The sequence below is a fragment of the Camelus dromedarius genome, chromosome 27 (assembly GCF_036321535.1).
Source record: "Camelus dromedarius isolate mCamDro1 chromosome 27, mCamDro1.pat, whole genome shotgun sequence".
NCBI classification, from domain to species: Eukaryota; Metazoa; Chordata; class Mammalia; order Artiodactyla; family Camelidae; genus Camelus; species Camelus dromedarius.
In genome coordinates, this window is record NC_087462.1 from 8,462,819 (window position 1) to 8,486,144 (window position 23,326).

At 42.7% G+C, this 23,326-nt stretch overlaps 1 protein-coding gene across 1 annotated transcript; it reads right to left on the reverse strand.

The window, feature by feature from the left end:
- Positions 1-455: 455 nt before the first annotated feature.
- On the reverse strand, positions 456-22,323 carry LOC105105168 (adhesion G protein-coupled receptor E2-like). The gene is made up of 15 exons (XM_064479569.1): positions 22,251-22,323; positions 20,233-20,286; positions 15,164-15,210; positions 14,968-15,045; positions 14,365-14,542; positions 12,609-12,716; positions 12,228-12,424; positions 11,862-12,041; positions 9,019-9,216; positions 8,508-8,743; positions 7,576-7,642; positions 7,070-7,161; positions 5,913-6,081; positions 5,720-5,830; positions 456-521 (listed from the first exon to the last, which is right to left on the reverse strand). The coding sequence occupies exons 1-15, from the start codon at positions 22,321-22,323 to the stop codon at positions 456-458; spliced, it is 1,854 nt and encodes a 617-aa protein (XP_064335639.1).
- Between the last annotated feature and the right edge of the window lie 1,003 nt (positions 22,324-23,326).

The following is a 23,326-nucleotide window of genomic DNA, read 5'->3' on the forward strand; positions in this document are numbered from 1 at the left end:
GTGTTATATATATATTTTATGTATTAAAAAAACTGGTATCAAACCACATGTAGGCTTCTGTGACTAGCGCTATACACATGAAAACACTCCTTTTTAAGTACATATTCTTTTGGGTTTTTCCCCTAGAACTATGTATTTTCCTATAGTAGTCAAACTCTGGTTTGTTTGACTGCTCCTTATTGGTAAATATTTTAGTTTTAAAGGAGAATTTCCAATTTGAAATGGATGCAGATTAATGATTTGATAGATACATGGACTTGATATTGAGAATGGAGGAGGGTAAAGACCCCAGACCTGCCTGTGAAAGCCTTGAGCTATTTTTCTGATGTGCAAAAGATAAGGCCCATGATCAACTCCAGAATACAGGGCTTCAGTGTTGGGAGGCAGGAGAAGCTGAATGGCTTAGGAGAGAATTATCCTTAAGGGCCAGGGAGAGAGTGAGCTTCTGGAGACTCCTATCTTATGGTTCCATCTCCACCCACAGCATCATAGCCCCCACACTGGGTGAGAGCTGTGGCTCCCTGCAATCACACGTATAAGGCCTGGGGCAGCTGTGCCCCAGAGATGCCTGTGTTCCCAGACTACTGCTCCTCCTTATAAATGTCAGCATTGTAATTTTTCCTTTATTTCACTTTGATCTCCATGTCAAAACAAAAATGAGTAGTTCCTGAGAACACCGGAATTATTTATCCAAACATTGCAGAAGATATCTCTTATTCTTTACACAATTTATTGTGAAATACACAAACACTCAGTACTTCTGTTGTAATTTTAAATAACTCACCACAATGAGAGATTCTGCTAGATGTCTCCTTGAGCCCTGTCCCAATCCAGTGCCTTCAGCAGAAATCTTATCTATTAAGAATTAGGTGTGTATTCTTCCTTATGAACTCAAAGCAGAACTTGTAACCTTTTAATCACATGTGTAATAATATATTCTTGTAAAAATCTCTCAGATATTATAAAAGAGATTACCAAACCTTTAACTACTGTGTCCAAATTTAGGTTCTTGACTTTGTAGCTGTAGAGTACACAGTGTCTTATTATCATAAGAATCAGCTCACTACTGTGCACTTTGCATTGTTTTACTTGGCTGTTTTTGAAGAAACTTGAGCCTGTGTAATTAAGATTCCCTGCACCCTGAGCTCCAATTTATTCTAGTGTTACCTTATTATCTTGTGGTTGTTGTTGGGGTGATCATGCCAGGGTTTTTTTTTTTCTTATTGTTCTATTTTCAGTTGTAGATCTGCCCATTGGGGTTGCATCTCTGAGAGGTTCTCTTCACATTCTTCCCACTCCCTCAGAGATTCTATATTCTTGTGATTTCCCACACTTGGCCCTTAGCAATTAATTAAAAAAAATTTGATGAATTCCTCTTAATCATTTTTGTAGCCGCCAGATCATTGTTTTCTGGGCTTTGCCACTTATGAGCCAGTGTTCCTGATGGTCTCTCCACGGATGGTCCTGTCTTTTCTTAGACTTGAGTCTACTTTGTTGTTTGTTACCACAGCTCCCTATGGGTCCAAGAAAATGAATGATTTTGTAGTTTGTGTTGATATTCTTACTCTTAGGTTGTGGGTGATACTTGTTTCCACTTTCTATTTCCCTGGAGGAAGTGGAAATCCCCTTTATTTTCTTCTAAGATTTTAATAATTTTGTTTCATTTAAAAATTTTAGATTTAAATCCATCACCATATAGCCATACAAATTCATATATTTATAAGGTATCTATTTTCAAAGTTGGTTTTGTGTAGAAAAAAGGCATTTTCTGTACATCCAAAAGTTCATGAGTGTATATGTGTGTGTGTGTGTGTGTGTGTATATATATATATATAATTAATGCGTTAACAAATAATATATTTATTTCATTTTACAATAGCTTTTATTTATAATTTTTAAACATGGATACGTGGAGAGAATCTGGAACAAATAAACAATAAAAACATACAGCCTGTATCTAGAGTCAACAATTATTATCATAGTGCCACATTAAAAAACTTTCTCAATGTATACACACACACACACACACACACACACACGTATGTTTTCCTGCTAATACTTAATTTTCAGCGGTCACAATGTAGCACTTCATTCTTCAATACGTCATCATCAAGCATTGAAGAATTTAAGGAATATGCTCTACGTAACTACAATACTATTGCCATGGCCAAGAAAATCAACAATTTCATACTAAGTTTAAATATCTGTGACATGTTCAAATTATCCAATTGTCTCCCAAATATTTTCACAGGTGTGTATCTGAACCAGAGTCCTACTAAAATTGGCACTGAATTTGTTCTGTCACTTTTGTCACCTTGATCTAGAGTAGCCTTAGTCACTTTTTACAGTGATACTGACTTTAGAAGAGTCCAGGACAACTGGCTTGTCATCTGCCCCATGTTCTGGATTTGCCTGATTGTTTGCTCATGATGTCATTTCACTTGTGCTTCTTTCCCTTGTTTTTCAAGTATCCTGAAGGTCAGGTGTGAAAGAACAAGTGGCAGTAAGCGTTTTCCAGACAGGGCTAAGTGGTAACCATTTCTGTCTTTGTGGCCTTGCAGTCTCTTCCACAAGCGCTCAGCTTGACACTGTAGCCTGAAAGCAGCCATGGGCAAGGACTTACTGAGTGGGTGTGGCTATGAAGCAATAATAAGAGTTTGTTTACAGGAGCAGGCAGCTTCCTGAATTTGGCCTGCAGGTTATAGTTTGCCAGCCTTTGTTGTAAAAGATGGGTGAGATTTAGGTTAGGCCAATTTGCCAAAAATTCTTTATTTAGCACAAATGGGATGTTGTAACTTCACGTCTTAGCAGGAGATACATGATGGCAGGCTGACCACTATTGATGATGTTAAGGTTGCTCTTTAGTTCCTTGGCGACTGTCTGATCTGCACATTGTAAATGCACACTTTGGCCCTGGAATTAATCAGTACCGTCTTAGAAGACTCTTTGGCACTGTGGGACTAGCCTGTTCTCCAGTGCTTTTAGTGGGCATTTACTGGATATTGAAAAATTATGACTGTTTAATTCTATCATTTCTTCTATGTTTATTGGCCAATATTTTAAGTATCACTGTGGACTTATGGATATTTTAAATGTAATATGTTATGATTATTTACAGTTATTTTCCATTTTGTTCAGAGTGATACAAATGTGGTCAGTGGGAGTCCATAGGACATTTCTGTAATCCACTGGATTTAGATCTTGCTTAGATCATATGCTGAGGATGAGATAATATGCTATATACATAAATAAAACCTAAACAACATGCAGTAGCAATACACACTGTTTTACCCAGCTCAGCTCATAGAACGTAAGGATGTAGAGACTTTATTTACAGGGTTCTGGTTTTACTGTAACTGAGAAAGGTTTTTTTTTGTTTTGTTTTGTTTTGTTTTTACATGTAAGCTCTGTGCCTGGATCTGTCTTAATCTGACTGCAACACATGGTAAGTAATAGAATATATTTTTCTAATGAACGAGTTAGTAATCATTAGAAATAGAGAGTGAAGAAGTTGAAGTACATATGTATGGAGACCAATTGTCCTAGTTTGCTAGTAATTCAGGTGTTTCCGAGGACATAAACCAGGAAAATCTTGAGAAACCATATTAGTTGTTTACCTTACATGCAGGTATTTGACCGTCCTTTCTTTTTATGGTATTTTAAGATGGTCCTCTGTGACTCAATCTTCTTGTTATATATCTTCACCTTGAGGAATTTCTTTGTCAAAAAAGAAGATGAAGCGGATGATATAACCCCAGGCAACTGGGGACCTGGGTCACAGCTCCTTGGCAATGCTGATAGTGAGGTGAGCATTACCACATCGATCAGAAAACCAAAATTCTCCAGCAACTGGATGTCAAACATTCCTGCACACTTCCTTCCACAATGGTCCTATGATGATCTACTTGTGATAAATGTGTAGAAGTATTTTTAAAAACTTAAAAAAAAAAAGACTTTTTCACCAATGATGATATTTCAGAATTTTCTTCATCATCTGGGCTGCAAGTTCATCTGGTTTAGCTGTTAATTTAATTATCCTGAGAAGGAATGTGTAAAAAATGATACTGTGTTAAAAAGTGCAAGACTTTTACACTAAGTATGAAAGACTGTCAAAAGACATCCAACAAAACCTAAGGAAATGGAATAACAGCCCATGTTCATGGATTGGCGGACCATATAGTTAATATGGTGGTATTCCCCAAAGTGACCAACAGATTCAATACAATCCTTATCAGTATCTCAGGTAATTTTTTTCCTCAGAAATTGACAAGCACATCTTAGAGTTTAGGGACTTCAAGGGGTCCACAAGAATTGAAACAAAAAATAGAGAACAGGACTTCTCCAAAATTACAAATGCTTGTACATCAAAGAACACTACCAAGAAAGTAAAATGTCAACTCCTGGAATGGGAGAAATGAATTACAAATCATATATCTGGCAAGAATATGTATTCAGAATATAGAATTTGTATAACTTATCAATAAAAATAAAATGAATCAATACAAATAGGGAAAGGATTTGAATTGATATTTCCCCAAAGAAGATATGTAAAAGGTTAAGTAATTGGGAAATCAAGAGTATCGGGAATCAAATATAGGTGCAGGGATTAGTCTTAAAGGGTAGGAAGCACATTTTGTCTCTCTGTGATAATAAGATGGAGGGAGGAGAGAATGAACCAGATGCCAAATGACTGGCATTTTTGCGAACAGAAAGTTAACCTTGTTTCATCCTGCTGAGTTGATTTTCTCTGTGAAGAAGTTGGTAGGAACATCTCCTGGGGCGAGGAAAGAGTTAGAAGGAAGGGATATTCAAGGAATGGATATTTTTGGAAGAGGCAGGTGTACAGGGTGGAAAAGCAAGTGGATGAGGAAAATGCAGAAGGCTTGCCAGGCAGGGTGTTGGGCTCATGAATGATGGGAGGAAAGGATCTGCTGAAGTCCTTGCACAATTCATGTAGACCCCATAGATCTCACTTTTCTTTCAGCTATCAAATAGGAACATAATAATATTTACCTCCAAGTGCTGATATGAAGAACACATGAACAAAAAATATGAGAAAAGTTTTTGTAAGCTGGAAAATACAAATGCTCGGTATGATTCACATTGCCAGGATCTCTCCTATGCACCCTGTGATTCTCCTGCTTGGTTCTGCATTGATTGTGTGTGTTGCAAATACCCAGAATGACTGCATCCTTTTAAGGAAATTCTCTAAACTAACTCAATCCTTATTTCACTTTCCTTTTATGATGATGTAAACCATGTATTTCCTCTTCTTTATATAGAGGGATAGCATGGAATGACATGGATTAAAGGCTGGTCCTGTGACTCTGAGAAGCTTGTGCCTCACTGCTTGAGATCATTAGTTTCTGCTTATTGAGCTTACCATAGGACCATTCTCTGCCTCTGTTAAGTGTTTTGTATTTTCCCACCAAGTAAAATGAAAAAGCACATGCACCATGTTACACAAAATGAGCACTCTGCCCAGGTGAGGAATAAGTGGATCTGTACAAGACTCAAGGTGAGCATAGAAAGACAATGAGCAGAAGTAGAGGAAGACCACCTTTCATGACAGAGAAATGCTTTGGGCGAGTCTAGGTGTAAAACAGTGTGAGCCATCGTAGGGTATCACCTGCTTTACACCCAGTTGTCCAGTGTGACAGGCATGTGCTGTTCAATGGATCAGTTAGCAAAATGCTCTGGGAGCGATGCATGATCTTACCACACTGTGTTTAGAGGGATCAGACATGGTCTTGCTGGAGAGTGTGTACACCTCAGACTCATCTTTGGTTTTCTTGATCCCTTTGAACAACTTCCTGTATTGCTCTCGGACCTGTAGAGGCAAATGCTCTGGGTCAGATCAGTGAGAGGAGTGAGGATGGGAAGAGTCCTGAGTGCGAGTCAGACCGTGGTACCTGCTGGCTGAGGAGGCAGTACACCAGGAAGATGGAGACCCCCTGTAGGCTGTTGAGGATGGTGAAGAGGTAGGCCATGACGTGGGCAGCTGGTCCCACCTGCAGGATTCCCAGACACCATGTGCAGCCCAAGATGAAGAGCTGAGCTGTTGCTTTAAATGTCAGCATCCTGGGCAGGAGGAGAAATGAGGCTTGTGATGTACCCCAAGCAATGCAATCAAGGCCATTTCTTCTCTACTCTGTGGATGCCTCTGACTGAGTTGTGGCCACTCTGATCTTTATGGTCATTGGTTTTCTAAAAGAAATGCTGTTTAGTTCCAGGATGGAATTTGGAATTGGACTCCACTTGGTAGTGACGCTTCATAATGTAGGTTTTAGTACTATTATGATGTTGTATGAATATCCCCAATTTCAACCAACTGACATTACTGAGATATTCTGTGCACCTGATTGTGTGCCTGGCCTGCCCATTAAAAATAACAGAGGAAGATTTCTGTCTTCCCAGACCTTACAGTCTTGGGGAAAGACAAAAACCAAATGGTTAATTATTATATTTGTGAAGTGTGAGGTTCCTCTGCCCCTGTCCCCCCTATCTTTTTCCCTTCCATGAACTGACCCAGAGCATGCCTTGCCCAGAATAGAAACAATTCATTCTCTGAAAAGTTGAAGAAGGCAAAAGACATCCCTTGCCTCTTAGAAGATGTGGTATATGGGTAAAAAACTTGATTTCACCAGGAGGAAGAGTGGGTAAGAATAGAGGAAGGTGCATAGGCAAAATTGTGGGCATGAAAGTGCATGCTGAGCTCTGGGTCAGTTATGTAATTTCCTCAGTGGTTTACAAAGATGTTAATGTTCTCAGGACCTCTCTCATAGGGCCACAGAAGTAATCCTTCAAAAACAAAAATCAGAACAAAGTCATTTCTTTCTGTAGCTGAGGTAGTTTCGTTCTTGGGTTGTGGACAAATGGAATGTTTTTGACGTGGGTGTCAGTAGCAAATCACAGCATCTGAGCTGCCTCCCAAGGTGGGTGGCTGCATATCTCTCCTCAAGTCCCCTCAGAATCTCTGTGAAAGGATAACAGGAGCCTGGAACTGTATGGCCTTGCTCCGGGACCACACTTTGTGTCTGGGGCAACCTGTATCTCTGATCCATCTCACCTAGTGTTCTGGAGAGTGGACACATCACTGTTGAGTGAGGAGAGCTTGTTTTTCACAATCCAGAAGGTTACCAGGAAGATAGCTAGATTAATCTGCAGAAACACCAGAAGGCATATTGAATACATCCACATCAGCTAAACCCTCCTCTTGGCTCACACAACACCTCATCCACCAACTAGGTAGGAAGGTTTTGTATTTCACAACAGTCATAGAAAATCTGACCAAACACCCAGTAACTCAGGGACATTCTTGTTCTGTAACCAGGGTGACCTACTTGTCCCAGTTTGCACTGGAATTTCCATGTTTTAACATTGAAAGGCCTATATCTCAGGACCCCCCACCCCAATCCTGGTTTTAAAACAGAAATTCTTGCATCCTGGGAGCCCCCTTATTCCTGAGCAAACTAGAATAACTGATCACCCTGCCCATAACCCTCCTTATACCCCTGCTCTTTGGTTGACACTTAGCTTGCCGGGAAGAATGCTCTGATGCTATCTGTTACTCACAGAGAAGATGGTGCAGACGGGGCCAAGAAAGCTCCATATAAATCCTTTGTCTGTCTGGAGCCAGCATCTGAGAGAAATGGAAGGAGATCCAAGAATATATTGGCCTTTGAGGATAAAGATAAATAAACATATCCCTCATCCCCAAAGTTTTCTTTCTTCTCCTTTATTATTGTTATTATTATTATTGCTTTTTTTGATAAGAATACTTCACATAAGATCTACCATCTCAGCAAATTTTAAGTATACAATACAACATTATTAGTTATAGGCACTATGCTCTGTACTAGATCTCCTGGTCTTATTTATCTTGCATAATTGGAAGTTAATTAAAGCAATGAATATGATATTAATAGAATGAATATGGTATTAATATAAATTTACTCATACATGAGATACTATTAATAGTAAGTATTACAGTCATTTATATATAATATTTAAAGTAATTAACTGTAAAGGATCAAAAACAATCACCTCATTATTTTAATCATATATTAATTAAAAAAATTTGGGGTGGGACGTGGAGGTAATTAGGTTTATTTATTTAATGGAGGTACTGGGGATTGAATCTAGAACCTTGTGCATGCTAGGCATGCACTCTACCACTGAGCTACACCCTCCCTCCCTATATATTAATTTGTAATTATTAATGTATCATTAAGAGAGATTAGTGTATGATTATTAATAAAATGTCTAATTAACATTACATAAACATATACTTGTTAATATAATACATAATTAACATTTAAAACAAATCTTAAAGACTGAAAAGCAGTTGCATCAATGAATACAGTCATGAACCAGAAATGTGTCTTGGCAGTGGTTACTGAGTTTTTCTCTGCCTATCATATTCTGGTGAAGTTAAAGGGTTACATGGGTTCTGTAATACCATGGTCATGCTGGAGAAGATAAGGACAGTGAAAATTTGCTTTTACCGGGTGGGTGTTCCGTAAAGATTTGGCCTGGATGCTGCAGAAATGGCCACAATCACAGCCGGGACTCCGTAGCCCACAGGGAACATCAGCCACTTCATGAACCTGTTCACACTGGAGTAGTTGACCACCGTCAGGTTGCGTGCAGTGAGGAAGAGGTGCAGGCCCTCCAGCAGCATCCAGGTGAAGGCGGCCAGGTAGAGGTAGTGTAAGGCACCGGCTACGATGGCGCACAGCACCTGGGGAAGGAGGGAGGTGTCACCAGGCGGGGCTGTCAGGGTGGGGCACAGCCCCGGGACCTCTCCTATACTTTGCCACTGGGGAAAACGCTGGTGTATATGAAGGAGTTGTCAGTGGAGTTCTGTTAGTTAAATGAGAAATTGGCTGCTTACCCATCTACCCTTACCTGGAACTCAAGGCATTTTATTAAGTTGTCCAAGGCAGCATGGCTTCATGAACTCAGCATCCTCTAGGGAAGGGCAGAGCAGGGGGTCTTTTGAGACAGTATAAGTACCTTGATCTGAGTTCGGTCAATGGCTGTGAGGAAGAGCAGGTGGGCCAGGAAGAGGCAGATCGAGAGCTGCAGGTGGAGCGAGGTGCTGGTGTTCTGGATGGCTTTGCACAGCAGGAAGGTGAGGGCCACCAGGAGGAGGCACAGCAGAGAGAGGCCCAGCCCCACGTAGGTGATCACAGCCAGCGCAGGATCCTCCTCCTGGGACCCAGCAAAGAGGAGACCACAGTCACACTTTCCTGCTCTGGAGTAATGACCCTTCCACCATTTTAATTCTTACTTTTTGGTGTAGAAAATTCAGAAATGAAGGAATAAGGTAAATTTGTGATGTTTATGGATAACTTTCTCCAGGTTGTGAGTGTTAGAATTTTATGGGATCTGAATGATTAATTCAGATTGGAAGAATTGGAGGCTAAGGAGAGTCCTTAGTCAAGATCAAGCCCTAGAATTCATCGGGGCTTATTTTCCTTTAAACTTTTGGGAATGACTAAGCTTATGTGTTACCATGAGAGGTTCACATAGGCATGAATCTCCACTTGAGCACCATCCTCCACCCCCATCATGTGATGCTGCAGACAGAGTCTGTATCTGGAGACTCAATATCCAGGTATCAACTCCCCAGCACGGACTCCACTCACCTCATCCCTGCATACCTGTTCCTGGTTGGTCACTATCTTTTCAGATTGAGAACTGGACCCTTGGTTAAAGGAAGAAAACTACTATACTTTGACAATGGTGGTAGCTTTAAATTCATATTTCCCTGCCTCTTTTTGCAAATAATCTTAAATATATGGAGAAAAAAATACCCACCAATTCTATTTCAATGTAACCAGCAGGGACAGAGGGTAGGAGGGAGAGAGCGAAATGCAAACAATAAAGTAAATGGAGGTAAAAATGTTCAAAGTAGGTGCACCTGAAGAAAGAGCAATTGGGTATCATTAGCACTTTTTTTCATTTTTGCAACATGTCTGTCAGTTTGATTTTGTTTAGGAATGAAATGTTAAAAATAAATAACAAGCCCTCCAGATGACTTTGATGCATTGTAAATTTTGAGAATCTTTGATTTCATGAATAAAATATATAAAGAGCTCCTCGAAATCCATAAGAAGTATATCAACAAGCCAATAGACATATACACCAAGGATGTGAACAAATTGTTCCCAGGGATGGAAATACTCATGACTCCTAAATAAAGATGTTCCATTCTGCTAAAGACAAAAAAAGACATAAAATTTTTCTAGATACTATATTTACCTCTCAGATGGGTAAACATCCAAAAATTTAACAGTAACCTTGTGGTGAGGGTGTGGGGAATCACACACCTTTACATAATACCTGTGGCAGTGTTCACAGGTGTGACCACACGATGTTGAAACACGGAAATATCTACAAAAACGCAATTATGAATTTGAACCAATCTCCATCCTAACTGCATATTCAAACATGAGAATAATGAGGTAAATGTAAACAGTCTCAACATGATTTGTAACAGCAAATAATCTAACAAAAATGCCCACTATGAGAGGCCTTGGTATGTAATTTATAGCACATTCACACAATGAAATTAAATGTGGCCAAAAAAATAATGGAGCTCTTCTTTGTAGACTGGAAGAGAATACTCTCTTAGGTGTGTGAAAAAAGGAGGACCAATGAAGAAGTACATGCATTATTTTTATATAGATATAAAATGTCTGTAGAAATGTGCAGGAGAAACTAACAACTTTGAGTGTTGAAGCAAAAGGAACTGGGTGTCTGCAATTAGGAGTATGATGGAGCTCCTGTTTCCTCTCCTGTTCTGCTGGAATTTAAAACTCAAATATTTTAACTTTTCAATAAATGTAAAACAGTATGTAAATAAAAGTATGACTATTGTGATATCTAGTGACATGGCTGGAGGAAGCATGGACTTGGAATGTTCTGCAAGCTCTGAGGTCTCCTAAGAGTTCTGACCATTGTACTATGATCCTTTTCATGCTTACTTTCATGTGAGTGCTACTTTTATTTCAGTAAATTCCGCATTATTAAAGGCCATCGGAGATTTTTTGGTTTTGGTGAACCAGGGAAAGTAAGCACCTCACCTAAGCAGGGTAAGAGACAAAGATAGCTCCTGACTCATCTGTACTCATTGGCTTCCCTGGTCCCCTCTGACTTCCACCATCACTAAATCTTCCCTGCTGCAGCCCCTGTGGTAAGCAGAATTCTCATTGACAACCATATCCCCATCCTGTGGGGTACACATAACGACTTCCAAGTTTAAAGTCAAATGCCAATTTAAATGCTGCTGTGAAGGGATTTTGCAGATGGAATTCACGTCCCGCATTAACTGAGTTTAAGAAAATTTATCCTGGGTGGGCCTGACTTAATCAGGCAAGCTTTTAAAAGATTTGGGATTTTCTTGGAAAACAGTATCAAAGTTTGAGAGAGTTTTGATGTGAGGGAGTTTCTCCTGCTGGTCTCCAGGTAAGAACAATGACACACCATGAGACAGCCCAGGAGAGGCCCACGTGAAAAGAATGCAGGCAGCCATAGGAGTTGAGCCTTGTCCCATGCTGCCTGGTAGCAAGAAAAAGAGACCTCAGACCTACCACCACAAGGAACTGAATTCTGCCAGAAATCAGGGAGCTTAGAGGAGATTCCCCAAGCCCCAGAAGAGAATATAGTCCTGGCTGACATAATGATTTCAGCCTTGTAAGACCCCGAGCAGACATCCCAGCTATGCCATGTCATATTGCCGACCTGCAGGAACTGCAAGACAATAAATCTGTGGTTTTTTCCCAGGTGTTACAGGTGTGAAGATTAGTTACACGGCAGTAGACACTAAAGGCAGCCCCTTTGACGGCTCTCACCTGCACTTCGTAGTGGGCCATGAGGACGGCAAAGGTGCTGAGGTGGGTGCATTGGCAGGTGGTGCTGTTGTCTCTGGTGCCCACCGTCCTGCAGCCTTTGGTGGCCCAATGACCATTTCCATTCTGGCCATGCTCCCAGGAGGCACAGAACACTTCCTGCCTTGGCCCAGGGATCACTGACTATAGGAACAGGAAGTAGGTGTGAGCTGGTAGATCTGATGCTCAGAAATGCTGACCCAAGCTGGCTTGTGTGCAAGGGCTTTCTGGGATAGATGATGCACCCATGGGGAGCTACCCCGAACCCCAACACTGTGAGCAGTACTCAGTCCTCCCCGATACCCACAGCTCCACCCCTCCAGGACTCACATGTTGGAAGACAAAGGTGACTGGGGAGCTGAGGTTCTGGGTATTATTGTTGCTGATAAAGGCGGAGATGACATCTGACAACAGGATGGAGGGGAGTTCCTGCAGCAAACCCTTGTGTGTCTCATCCAGGGCCAGGGGGACTTCTTCCAGCAACTTTCCCATCCCTGGTGTGGAGACAAGGCCCACCACAACAGGGCCTGCAGGACAAGGACAAGGTTGACATCTTGGGTGCCAACATGATCCCTTCTTTAGATGAACTCTTTCCTGTGGCCCCACCACACCCCTCAGCTCCCTTTAAACTTTAATTTTCTATTTGTCACATTTTGGGCGTCTTTTCCTACTATGAGGCCTCAGTGACCTTTTCCCTGCCTGAGCCATTACCTGAGTCATTAGATTCATGCACTGTATCCCAGGTCAGCATCATCTTTATCTGATTCTGAATCAAGGTGATATTCCTGTTTCCTTCCTCCAACACCTCCAGGGACAGTTCTAAGAGTTGTGGGGGTTATATAAGGGAGTTAGGTTAATAACTGTACCTGCAGAGCTTGACATAATATATTATTTATATATATGAAAATAAATGTATTTTTATATTATGTAATATGTATAAATATATAAATACCTTACATATTTCATAATATATAATATACAAATAATGATATTATTTGTTATAAGTAAAAACATCTGGTACAGATAATAATGGTATACATACATATCATTTGAATTTACAAAGGATTATAATAGAGCATTATGAGCAATAATACAACATGTTAGGCAACTTAGATGAAATGGGGAAATTCTGAGAGACACACAAAATACCAAAAGTGACTTAAGAATATAGAAAATCAGAACAATATGGTAACAGGTAAGTAGATTATTTCAGTATCAAAAAACTTCCCAAAATGAAAAGCAGAGAACAGATGGCTTCTCTGGAGAATTCTCCCAGCCATTTATGGAAGAATTAGCACTAAGTCTTGGTAAACGCCTCCACAGAATAGGAGAGAAAGGAACACCACATAAATAATTCTATGAGGATATCACTATCCTAAAAACAAAACAAGATAAAGACATCACAAGATAGAAAACCTATAGACCAATATCTATTATGAACATAGATATGCAAATATTCAACAAAATATTAGGAAAAACTTTATCTAAGGAATTTCAAGACTTACACATTGAAAACTACAAAAGATTGTTGAAATTAAAAACCCTAAATAAATCATGAGACATCCCATGTTCATGGATTGGAAGACTTAATATTGTTAAAATGGCAATAGTTCCCAAAGTGATCTACAGATTCCGTGTAGTCCAAATCAATATTCTGGCATGATTTAATTATTTTTTTTTCCAGAAATGGAAAGCTAATCCTAATATTCACAGGGAATTACAAGTGGCCCAGATACCCAAACCAATTTTGAAAATGAAATACAAATATGGAGGAGATATAATTTCTGATTTCCAAACTTACTACCAATCTACAGTATTAAAACAGCATGGTACTGGCATAAGAATAGACATTGAGACAAATAAGATAGAATTGAGTCCAGAAGTAAATCAATACATCCATGGTCAATTGATTTTCAACAGGGGTGTCAAGATCCTTCAATAGGGAAGATATAATCTTTTCAATTGATGGTGGTGGAACATCTGGCTATCCACAAGCAAAAGAAGGAATTCAGCACCCTACCTCACACAGGTTTTATTTATAATAAGAACTTTTAAGATTACATTCATAGTAACTTAAAATATGCACTACAGTATTACTGACTATATTTGCCATGTTGTACATTACATCTCCATGACTTATTTATTTTATAACTGGAAGTTTGTACCTTTGAACCCCTTTCATCATTCCCTGGACTTTCGTCCTGGTTTCTGGTAACCACCAATCTGTTCTCTGTATCGAAGAGTTTGGTGTTCGTTTTCTTTTAATTCCACATACAAGTGAGATAATATGGTATTTGTTTTTGTCTGACTACTTCATGTAGCATAATTCATTTTTAAAAAACTTTTATTTTTACTTATTAGAGTAACAGGATACACAAGCCTGATCACTTGACTCCAGTGAGGTTGGGAGAAGAAAGAACTCAGAAGGGGAAGAGAAAAAGCCTGCAGGGAAGTCCCAGGTACTTACCTGTGCCTGAAGATGAACTGAAGTTCAATGACCCATTGTGCAGGGCCTTACTCAGCCCTCTTAGTACATCCTCCAAGCCAAAGAGCAGGTTAGAGGCCACAAAATGCTGCTCTGATCGGGGCAGGGTTCTCAGGTCTCCAGGGGTCTCCAGCATGTCATCCACCTCCTGTATGAGGTCCTGGGAGGATGAGGACACAGACCCAGTAGCCCATGCACTTGAGAGGCTGCATGAGAGGTTACCCACTCAATCGGAGAGAATAGAGCCAAGGGACTATTTGGGTGATAAAGGTGGTAACAGATGGGATTCCCTGAGTGGTTTTTGCCCCTGGAATCCAGCCACTCAGAGGTCAACCCTGTTCATCAATGTCAAGGATGACATAAACTTAATATCCAGGAACAACAAGAGGAAATGTTAGTAGGTGCACGTGGCTGTCTAACAGTGAATACAAATTCCTGATTGTCCGCTCTTCCTCCACACCCTGAGAGAGGCGGGTCCTTGGAGCAGTGCGCCATTGTGTTGGGAGTCTGTCTTCTCCCAGACTAAATCTTCCCTGGGCTTCTATGGGATGCCTCTACCTTGCCTCCCCTGGGTCCTGCCCTTACCTGAATAGTGTTCTGAACAGAGGATGACTTGAAATTTTCACTCAGAACCTTGACTCTGTTAAAGAAGCTGGAGAGTGTCTGGGGAGAAGGAGATGAGGGGGTCAGAGAGCTTCATGCAAGTGTGGAGGACCCTGGGGGCAATGAATGGGCTTCACAGAGGGATTTCTTGCCTCCTGATTTCTGCTGGGCCACTCACCTTGCTTTTGATTCCAAGCGGTGCCATCCAGGTGGGGAAGGAGATCGCTGCAGTGAACAAGATAGTAGTTCATTAGATATGAGCGCACGTGTGTGTGTGTGTGTGTGTGTGTGTGTGTGTGTGTGTGCGTGCGTGTGTGTGTATGGGCAGGGTCTGGGGTCAGGTCAAGTCTTCTACTTTTTCAGATTGTCTTTGTTTTATTCAGGGATCCTTCTTTGACTTAAAAGCTTTTGAAGGCCTCACAGTTTCCTCCCTGGTGTGTGGATGTCTTTTCTTATTCACGTGGAGTGAATAAGAAGATAAGGATTAAGGAATAAGTTACCTTATTCCTATCGGTGAATATGGCCTAGATGCTCTCTTGTCCAAATGTGCGTGGAATCAGCCCAGATCCTACCTGTCTGCCAGCCTGGATGCACTCAGTCTCCCTGGGCAGCTCCCAGGCAGGCTGGTGATATCTTACTACCTGTGTCCCATCCTGAGCATTTGGAGGAAGGCCATAGTGGGCCATCTTGGAAGCTGAGTGCAGGGCAAATTCTGCATTTCCTGGCCAGGATTCATCTTTGCTCCCAGTAATGGCCGTAGTCCTAACTCTACAGGGTAGCTGCACACTGGCTAGATTCTATTTGGAATCCTGACGACCCTGTCAAGGTAGTGCTCTCCATTCCTACTAAGTCTGACACATCAGAGTCGATGAAAATGGACTAAGATGAACCTGAGCCAGATTCTCTAGGGATGAAGCTCCAGGGCATGGGCAGGGATGATGCTGGACAGACCAGGACCACCCAAACCATGGCACCAGGACCACCCAGACCATGGCACCAGGTCAAGGAGGACAGTGGGGGCTGCTGTCCATCCAGGCAGCCTTGCGTGTCTTTTTTTGATCCCCAGGAAGGCATCCCCTGTACTGGCAGGAAGTGGTGAAAATCCAAATGTAAGGAAAGCCAATGGTGGGTGAGGCCAGGCTGGCTGGAGAGGAGAGCAGGGACTGATGGGTGAGGGGTGGCAGGCATTTCTATAATCTGGCCTCTTGCACTCCTACCAGGGATACTGACCTGTGGTCCCCCACCAGTGGTGCTTAGTCTTCATCTTCTGTCCCCCAGAGGTCTGGGTCCCCATGGGGCCTGGGCTGACCTCCTTGGGCAAAGGTTGGTCCTTGTGCAGTGGGTCCTGGAGACCGTCTCTGTTGCTATCTGGTCCAGACGTGAGCCTCGTCCATTTACCCAAATCTCCAAGTGTGGATGTTGGGGGTCCTATGTCATCCTGCTCAGACCCAATACAACATCCTCCAGATGAGCTGCTGTTAAGCTTGAGAACTGAAATTATTGAATAGATCAAGGTGGAGCCTCATGCAGGGTAATAGGGTGAGCAGCTGAGAAGTGGATCAGGGTGTTAGTGCTGTTGGCAGTCACAGGGTTCTCTTGGGAAGGTGGGCTTGCCCTAGAATCTCCTCACTCCTGCATTTCTGGACAGGGTCCCCAGATCCATCATAGTCTGTGAGGTGTGAGAGTGACCCTGGGGATTCTGAATCCACGTGGGATCCAGTAGGGGAAGGTCTCATCCTGACAGTCAGTGGTAATGGGGAAGAAGATGTCTGTTGCCCTGGAACACAATTTGCTGTGAGTCCCGAAAAGATCTTGAATGGCATCCTTCTCTTGTATTTTATGAAAATAAGATGCTAGGTAGGCAGAGGGGGTATTTTGAACTTCCAGAAGTGGCCCCACTATGGGGGGGTTCAGGGGATATTTTCTGGCATCTTATTTCTCCTTGTTCTATGAATATGAGAGGAAAGATGCCCATGAGCCAGATCCCCATTGAGGAACTCAGGGACCGCAAAGTGAGGGCTGGACGTTGTTTGCTAAAAACAACAGTTTAATCAGAATGATGGTCACAAGAATGAATCAATATGAAGGGACAGAATGTTTGACTGTGAACATTCCAAACAGGGGACCAATGACTTTAGTTCCTGAAGGACTCAGGGCATCATGATGAGTAAGGGCAGGTGACTGGTCTCCCCTAGATCAGAGTTCCCTGCACCTCTGAATTTCCCTTTTAAAGCCACACACCCAGGTATGGGTGTCAGTACCAGGGACTGAATGGAAAGGGAGGGATGCACACCTGAGGGGTTCATGTTCAGGCCCCACCTGGGCATTGGGACTTCCTTCTCTCTACTCAGATGGTGGCAATAGCTAGAGACCTGTCTTAAAGGTTGACAGCATAAGGTGGAGTTGAATTGGGGGTAGTTGGAAATGAGTGCCAGGACGGGAAGACAGGAGGATGGGAAATTCTCCAACCTGACAAGTGTGCTCCCAGGAAGGACCTGGGATCCAGTTCCATTAGCAACAGGATCTCCTCTCTACATTCAACAGTTTCCAAATCTCCATGAGACACACACATGCGAATGCACAAAGCAACCTCTAGGAATACCTCTAAGGTCATGGATGGGCTGGGCATTAATCACAGCGTCTTTATTTTCCCTGATAAAGTTTAATCTTCCCTTATATTACATAACACATGGGTACTTAGGAATCAAAATGTAGAAAAAGGAAAGAAAGAAAATCACCGATGAGTCTACTATGGAGACTTCAGGAAGTTTGTAGGGATATTTTTTTCTCCTTATTTCAAACATATTGGTAGTGGTTTCCTTTATTAACCATAAATATGCGTCTAAGACTATTATGAGTAGATGAAGAGTATTTCTTGGTATAAAACCCTTATAATTTCATTTCCTACCACTTTCAACTTGCGGTAATTCACATAACATAAAATTTACCATATTAAACATTTTAGAGTAATGTAATTTCCCTTTATGATCTTATATTGTTGTAGAACAAAACAGCCTTTCGTTTTAGACTTGGATCTAGGTCCCACTATCTACTACCTTATAATTGTGTGACTTTGGGTTAGTGACTCAATCTCTTTGTGTCCAATGATGATCATTTAAAAAAATGATGCTACCCTATACTATAAAAGTCCTGGAAGAAAATAGAGAGTAAGCTCCTTGACATTGGACTTCACAATGATTTCCCAGATTTGGCTCCAAAAGCAAAGGCAAAAAATAAAAAACAAATGGGACTACATCAAACTAAAAAGCTTCTGCACAGGAACAGAAACAATCAACAAAATGAAAAGGCAACCTACAATTTTGGAGAAGAGGTTGGAAATTACATATCTTATAAATGGTCAACAATGAATATATAAGAACTGATACAGCTCAATAGTGGAAAACACAAATAATTTGATTAAAAAATGTTTAGAGGATCTGTATAGACATTTTTCTAAAGTAGGCATACAAATGCCCAGCAGACACATGAAAAGATGCTCAACACCACAAATCATCAGAGAAATGCAAATCAAAGCCACAATGAGATATCACCTCACATCTGTTAGAATTGCTGCCATCAAAAAAGACAAGATCTAACAAGTGCTGGTGAAGATGTGCAGAAAAGGGAACTCTTGTGCACAGCTGGTGGAAACGTAAATTGGTTTAGCCACTATGGAAAACAGCATGGAGGTTCCTTAAAATGTGGAAAATAGAACTATCATTTGATCCAGCAACTGCATTTCTAGTTATTTATTTGAAGAAAACAAAAACATTAGTCAAAAAGATACATGTACTCCATGTTCACTGCAGCATTATTTATGGTAGCCAAGATATGGAAACAACCCAAGTGTCCATTGATAACTGAACAGATGATGAAAAAATGGTATATGGATATACTGAAGTATTACTCAGCCAAGAAAGAGAAGCAAATCCTGCCATTTTGCAATAATATAAATGGACCTTGAGGGCATTATGCTAAGTGAAGTAAGTCAGAAACATAAGAGAAATAGTGTATTATCTTATTCGTATGTGGAAGCTAAAAAATAAATAGAACTCAGAGATTCAGAGAACAGACAGGTGGTTGCCAGAGGTGGGGGTTTTGGGGTGTGGCTGAAATGAGTGAAGTGGAAAATAAAAGCAATGCTAGTTCTGCTTGCCTCCTGGGTCTGCTGTGAGGGGCGAGGTGAGAAACCATGATGGTGAGTGGGCAGAAGTTCACTGTGGGTGCAAGCTAGTAAGAGAGCCTGAGTTTCCAAGCCCTGGGTGTTTCTTTCCTCCTTTGCTTTCAATATTTCCTCCCATTCTTTGTGCCATGCAAATAGTAATAGTGATAATAATAATAATAATAATAATAATAATAATAATAATAATAATAATAATAATAATGCAGTAAAAATTATAATAGCTTTCATTTGTTGGCAATTTGCTTTGTACTAGTCTTTACTTGTTCTTTACACAGGAAAATTTAAAATCTAACACCACCCACGTAGGGTAGATACAACGATTGTCCATAATTTACAGATAAGCAGAATGAGGCAAAGAGAGGACAAATAGTTTCCTAAATAACAGAGAGCCAGGCCATTGTAGAGCTCGGCTTTGAACCCAGGTAGTTCAGCTCCACTGCGTAAGCTCTCAACACTGCCCGCTGATCATGAAAGCCTGATTGTTCACTTTCCTTATACTTCCCTGCACTGTAACCTCTCTCTTAACCTTGACAAAATGCTTCTGTGCTGCTTGCATAGTTGATGCTCTGGATGCCCCACAATCTCCCTCCCAAATTCTGTATGCACTTCCAACACCCAAAGCCTCTGTACTAACACAACTCTCCACGGGGCTGGTGAAGATTGACCCAGAGGAAGAACTGAATCCCGGAGTGGGAGAAGGGTGTTGGCACTGACACATTTGGAATTTGTAGGAGGACCCTACCTGGCACAGACTGCTGGGACTGAGGCTGGGGGGACACAGATCACTTCAGAAGGCCCAAGGAAGGGAGGAGGCTCGCTGCCAGACAAGGTTTCAAAAGTAGAGGAGGGGAAGGAAGGAAGGGATGGCTGCCATTTGAAGAGGAGAACAAAAATCCTGGACATTTAAGAAGGAAGAAACTATCTCTTAATCCTCAGAGGACTGCCTCTGAGCCCACTTGCAGAATAAGCCTCCTTCCCCATGCCCCATTGCTGGTGAGAGGACTCAGACCCCAGTATACACTCCCCAGCTTATGTCGCGAATGGGGTTGGCTGGATAGACTCACCTCTGGTTCTCTGATCTTCAGATCCCAATGTCAACAGCAGCAGAACCAAGAGTTCTGGGGAAGAAACACAGAGATGATGAGAGAAGATTCCAACTCCAGTTTCAACCCCGTTCCCATGGCCATTGCCTCCTTAGTATGTGGCTCCATCCCTGCTGCCCACTGATTTCCTGAAGCATCACCAAGGCTCCTGCATTTTACTTGGAGTGGGGGGCTGAGCCTTTCCCATCCATCTCCCTGAGGAGTCAGCTTCTGACAGGCATAGCCCTCCTGGAACCTCTGCTGCTGTAAGTACAGGGACAATATACACAGACAGCTGATGACAGGGAAATATCTTAGAAACTCTAACCTCTCCCAATGGAGGGGAAAAATCTTGAAGGAGAAAGTCTTCATATTGTTGTGCCCTTGCCCATGTACAGGTTCTTTGTTCTCTGGCAGAAGCAGAAATGTGCTTTGAGTAGGCCCTGTTGTCTCCTTGCTGGTGAGTGTCTTTTGTTCTTCATGTGGACTTCCTATGGGTGAATGTGGTGGCCTAGATGCTCTGCTGTCCAGCTGTGGATGGAAGTGACCTGAGTCCCCCCAGTCTATCAGCCTCTGAGCTGCTCCTGCGGGCAGCTCCCATGAGGGTGTGGACATCACAGCCACCTGTGTCCCAGCCTGAGGATTTGGACAAAGGCTGTGGTGTGGCTTCCTGGGAACCAAGTGCAGAAAATATGCTCCATTTCTTGAGCAAGATCCCTCTTTGTTCCCAGGGATAGCCTTTGTCCTGACTCCCCCAGGGTGGCTGCTTACTGCCTGAGCTCTCCTTGGGATCTTGGTGACCCTGGTGGAACAGCGGTCTCCCATCCATGTTAACTTTGAGACTCCAGCTCCACGGAGCTGGATCAAGACCCATTCCTGAGCCAGGCCCTTCAAGGGGCTTGTAGGAAGGGATTAGGAGAATGAAGATGATGCTAGTCAGGCCAGGGACACCTGGACAGTGGGGGCCAGACTGGGGTGGACAGTGGGGTCTGTTTCCAGACATTTAGCCTTGGGGCAGTGTGGGTGCCTTTTCTGATCCATAGGAAGGCATCCTCTGGACTGGCAGGAAGTAGTGAGAATCAACATCTGAGCAAGGCCAGCCCTGAATGTGGGCTGGGTGGCTGAAGAGGGGAACAGGTGCTCATGGGCAAGGAATACAGATATTTGTGTCTTCTTGGCCCTTGGCCTCCCATATAGACCTGTGGACCCTGAGGAGTGGGGCTTAGCTTCCATTTTCTGTCCCTAAATGGTCTGGGTCAACATCATGCCTTGGCAGACCACCTCAGTAGAATTTTGGGATGGTGAAATGTCCCCAGTGATACCTTCTCTTTCCATCTGATCCAGATGGGAGCCTTTTCCATTCACTGGGCTTTCTGAGTGTGCATGGCATGGTCCATGTCAACCTGCCCATCCAAACATAGCATCCTCCTGAGTCCTTGTCACTCGAATTACCCACAGACCTATGAATTGAAACTCCTGGGAAGAATCAGGATGAAGCCTTGCTCTGGGAAATAGATGAAGGCTGAGTGGCAAAAGAATCGGGTTAGGATGCCAGGAGCCATCTCCTCCAGATGTAGTTGTTGGTCAGGTACAAGACCCACTGGGGAAGACGAGTCCACCCTTGAATCTCCCCTCACCCACACTTCTGGATGGGGTTCCTGGGTCCATCATAGCCAGGGTGCTCTGAGGTGGCTCTTGGAATGGCCAATCCCATGTGGGCTTAATTAAGGGAACGTCTTATCCTGACAGCCAGTGATAAACAGGAGGACGGATATTGAGAGCATATTTGAATAGCATCCCTCTTTTACAAAAATATGGTGCCAGGTGGCAAGTGGGATGATCCAAAATTGCAGAAGTGGCACTCTGTGGAGGGTTCTGAGCCTTGGTGTTGGCGAAGGGATGGGACACCAGGTAGGTGTCCAGGATGGCCCTTTGATGCCTAGAGAAAGTGACCCTAAACCTCATCGATGAGAAGATGGAATACTTGGGGTGCTCCTTACCTTGACACTTGTTCTTGCTCTCATTCCTGAACAACGCTGCCTCAGAAACAATCTTGTAACCTGGGTTGCACATGCAGTAGCTGCCTTTCGTGTTCAGACAATCTGCATATAATCCACAGGACGCTGTCATGTGTGAATCACATGCCTTGATGTCTGGAACATAACAGGATACAGAGTCACTCCCGAAGGTGTGAGTTCCCACAAGGCAGAGAGACACTGGCCTGCATCCTGACCCTGACATAAGGAAAGGACAGGACTCAGCTACTGGGTGGCACTCCAGAGACTGGTCTTGGCAGGAGCCAGCTACTCTAGAAAGTCTGCTGACTGTTCTGCTCATTTCTGCTCTCTGGTTGGGTCTGAAGCCACCTAGATTCAGACACTCTGCTGTGCCTGATGGGCTGAAAGGAGGTCTGCATCCCCTCTGCAGGCTATTTGAGCTAGACAGAGGCACTGAATCAGTTTAAGACCCTCCCTTGTGGTGCTGTTTGCATCACTTGGGACCTGAGGGTGAGCTCCATTCAAGCTACCCTTGATACTGAGGAAATGAAGGGAGTCACGGCTGGGCGACTGTCTAGGGTAACACTCATCGGTCACAACTGAGGATAGAGCCAGGTGGTCAGGCTCCTGCCATTGTTGGCTTCCACACCCCCTGACCCCTTTACTCAGAGTAGCTCAAGTATATCCTGCAGTCCTCAGCAGGCACTCCACCAGCTCCCAATGCCAGGCCTTTTCAAGACGCCTCAGGATGTGTTTGGGAGAGTCTTGCTACCTGCACTCCTAGAGGAATCCCATTTTATCAGAGCCTGTCATGGAAGTGAAATGAGAAAGCAGGATAAAACTGCTCACAGCCAAGTCACAGGGGGTATTTTCTGGAATTTTATCTCTCCCTGTTCTCTGTGCATAGGAGGAAAGATGCCCAAGAGCCAGGGCTCCTTTGAGTAGTGCAGGGAACCACAGAGCAGGAGCTGGACACCACTGACTAAGAATAACAACAACATAGTAAGAATCAGGGATGTAAGGTGAGTCAAAATACAGGAGAGTTTGTCCTTTGTACGTTCCAATCAAGGAATCAAAGA

Excerpts from the sequence above, each read along its gene's own strand:
- LOC105105168 (XM_064479569.1), bottom strand. The coding sequence starts at position 22,323 with ATGTGCAACCCAGGTTACAAGATTGTTTCTGAGGCAGCGTTGTTCAGG. Across the intron at positions 12,425-12,608 it reads GCATGAATCTAATGACTCAG|GCCCTGTTGTGGTGGGCCTT; the intron begins GTAATGGCTCAG and ends CTTGTCCTGCAG. Across the intron at positions 12,042-12,227 it reads TCACCTTTGTCTTCCAACAT|TCAGTGATCCCTGGGCCAAG; the intron begins GTGAGTCCTGGA and ends CTGTTCCTATAG.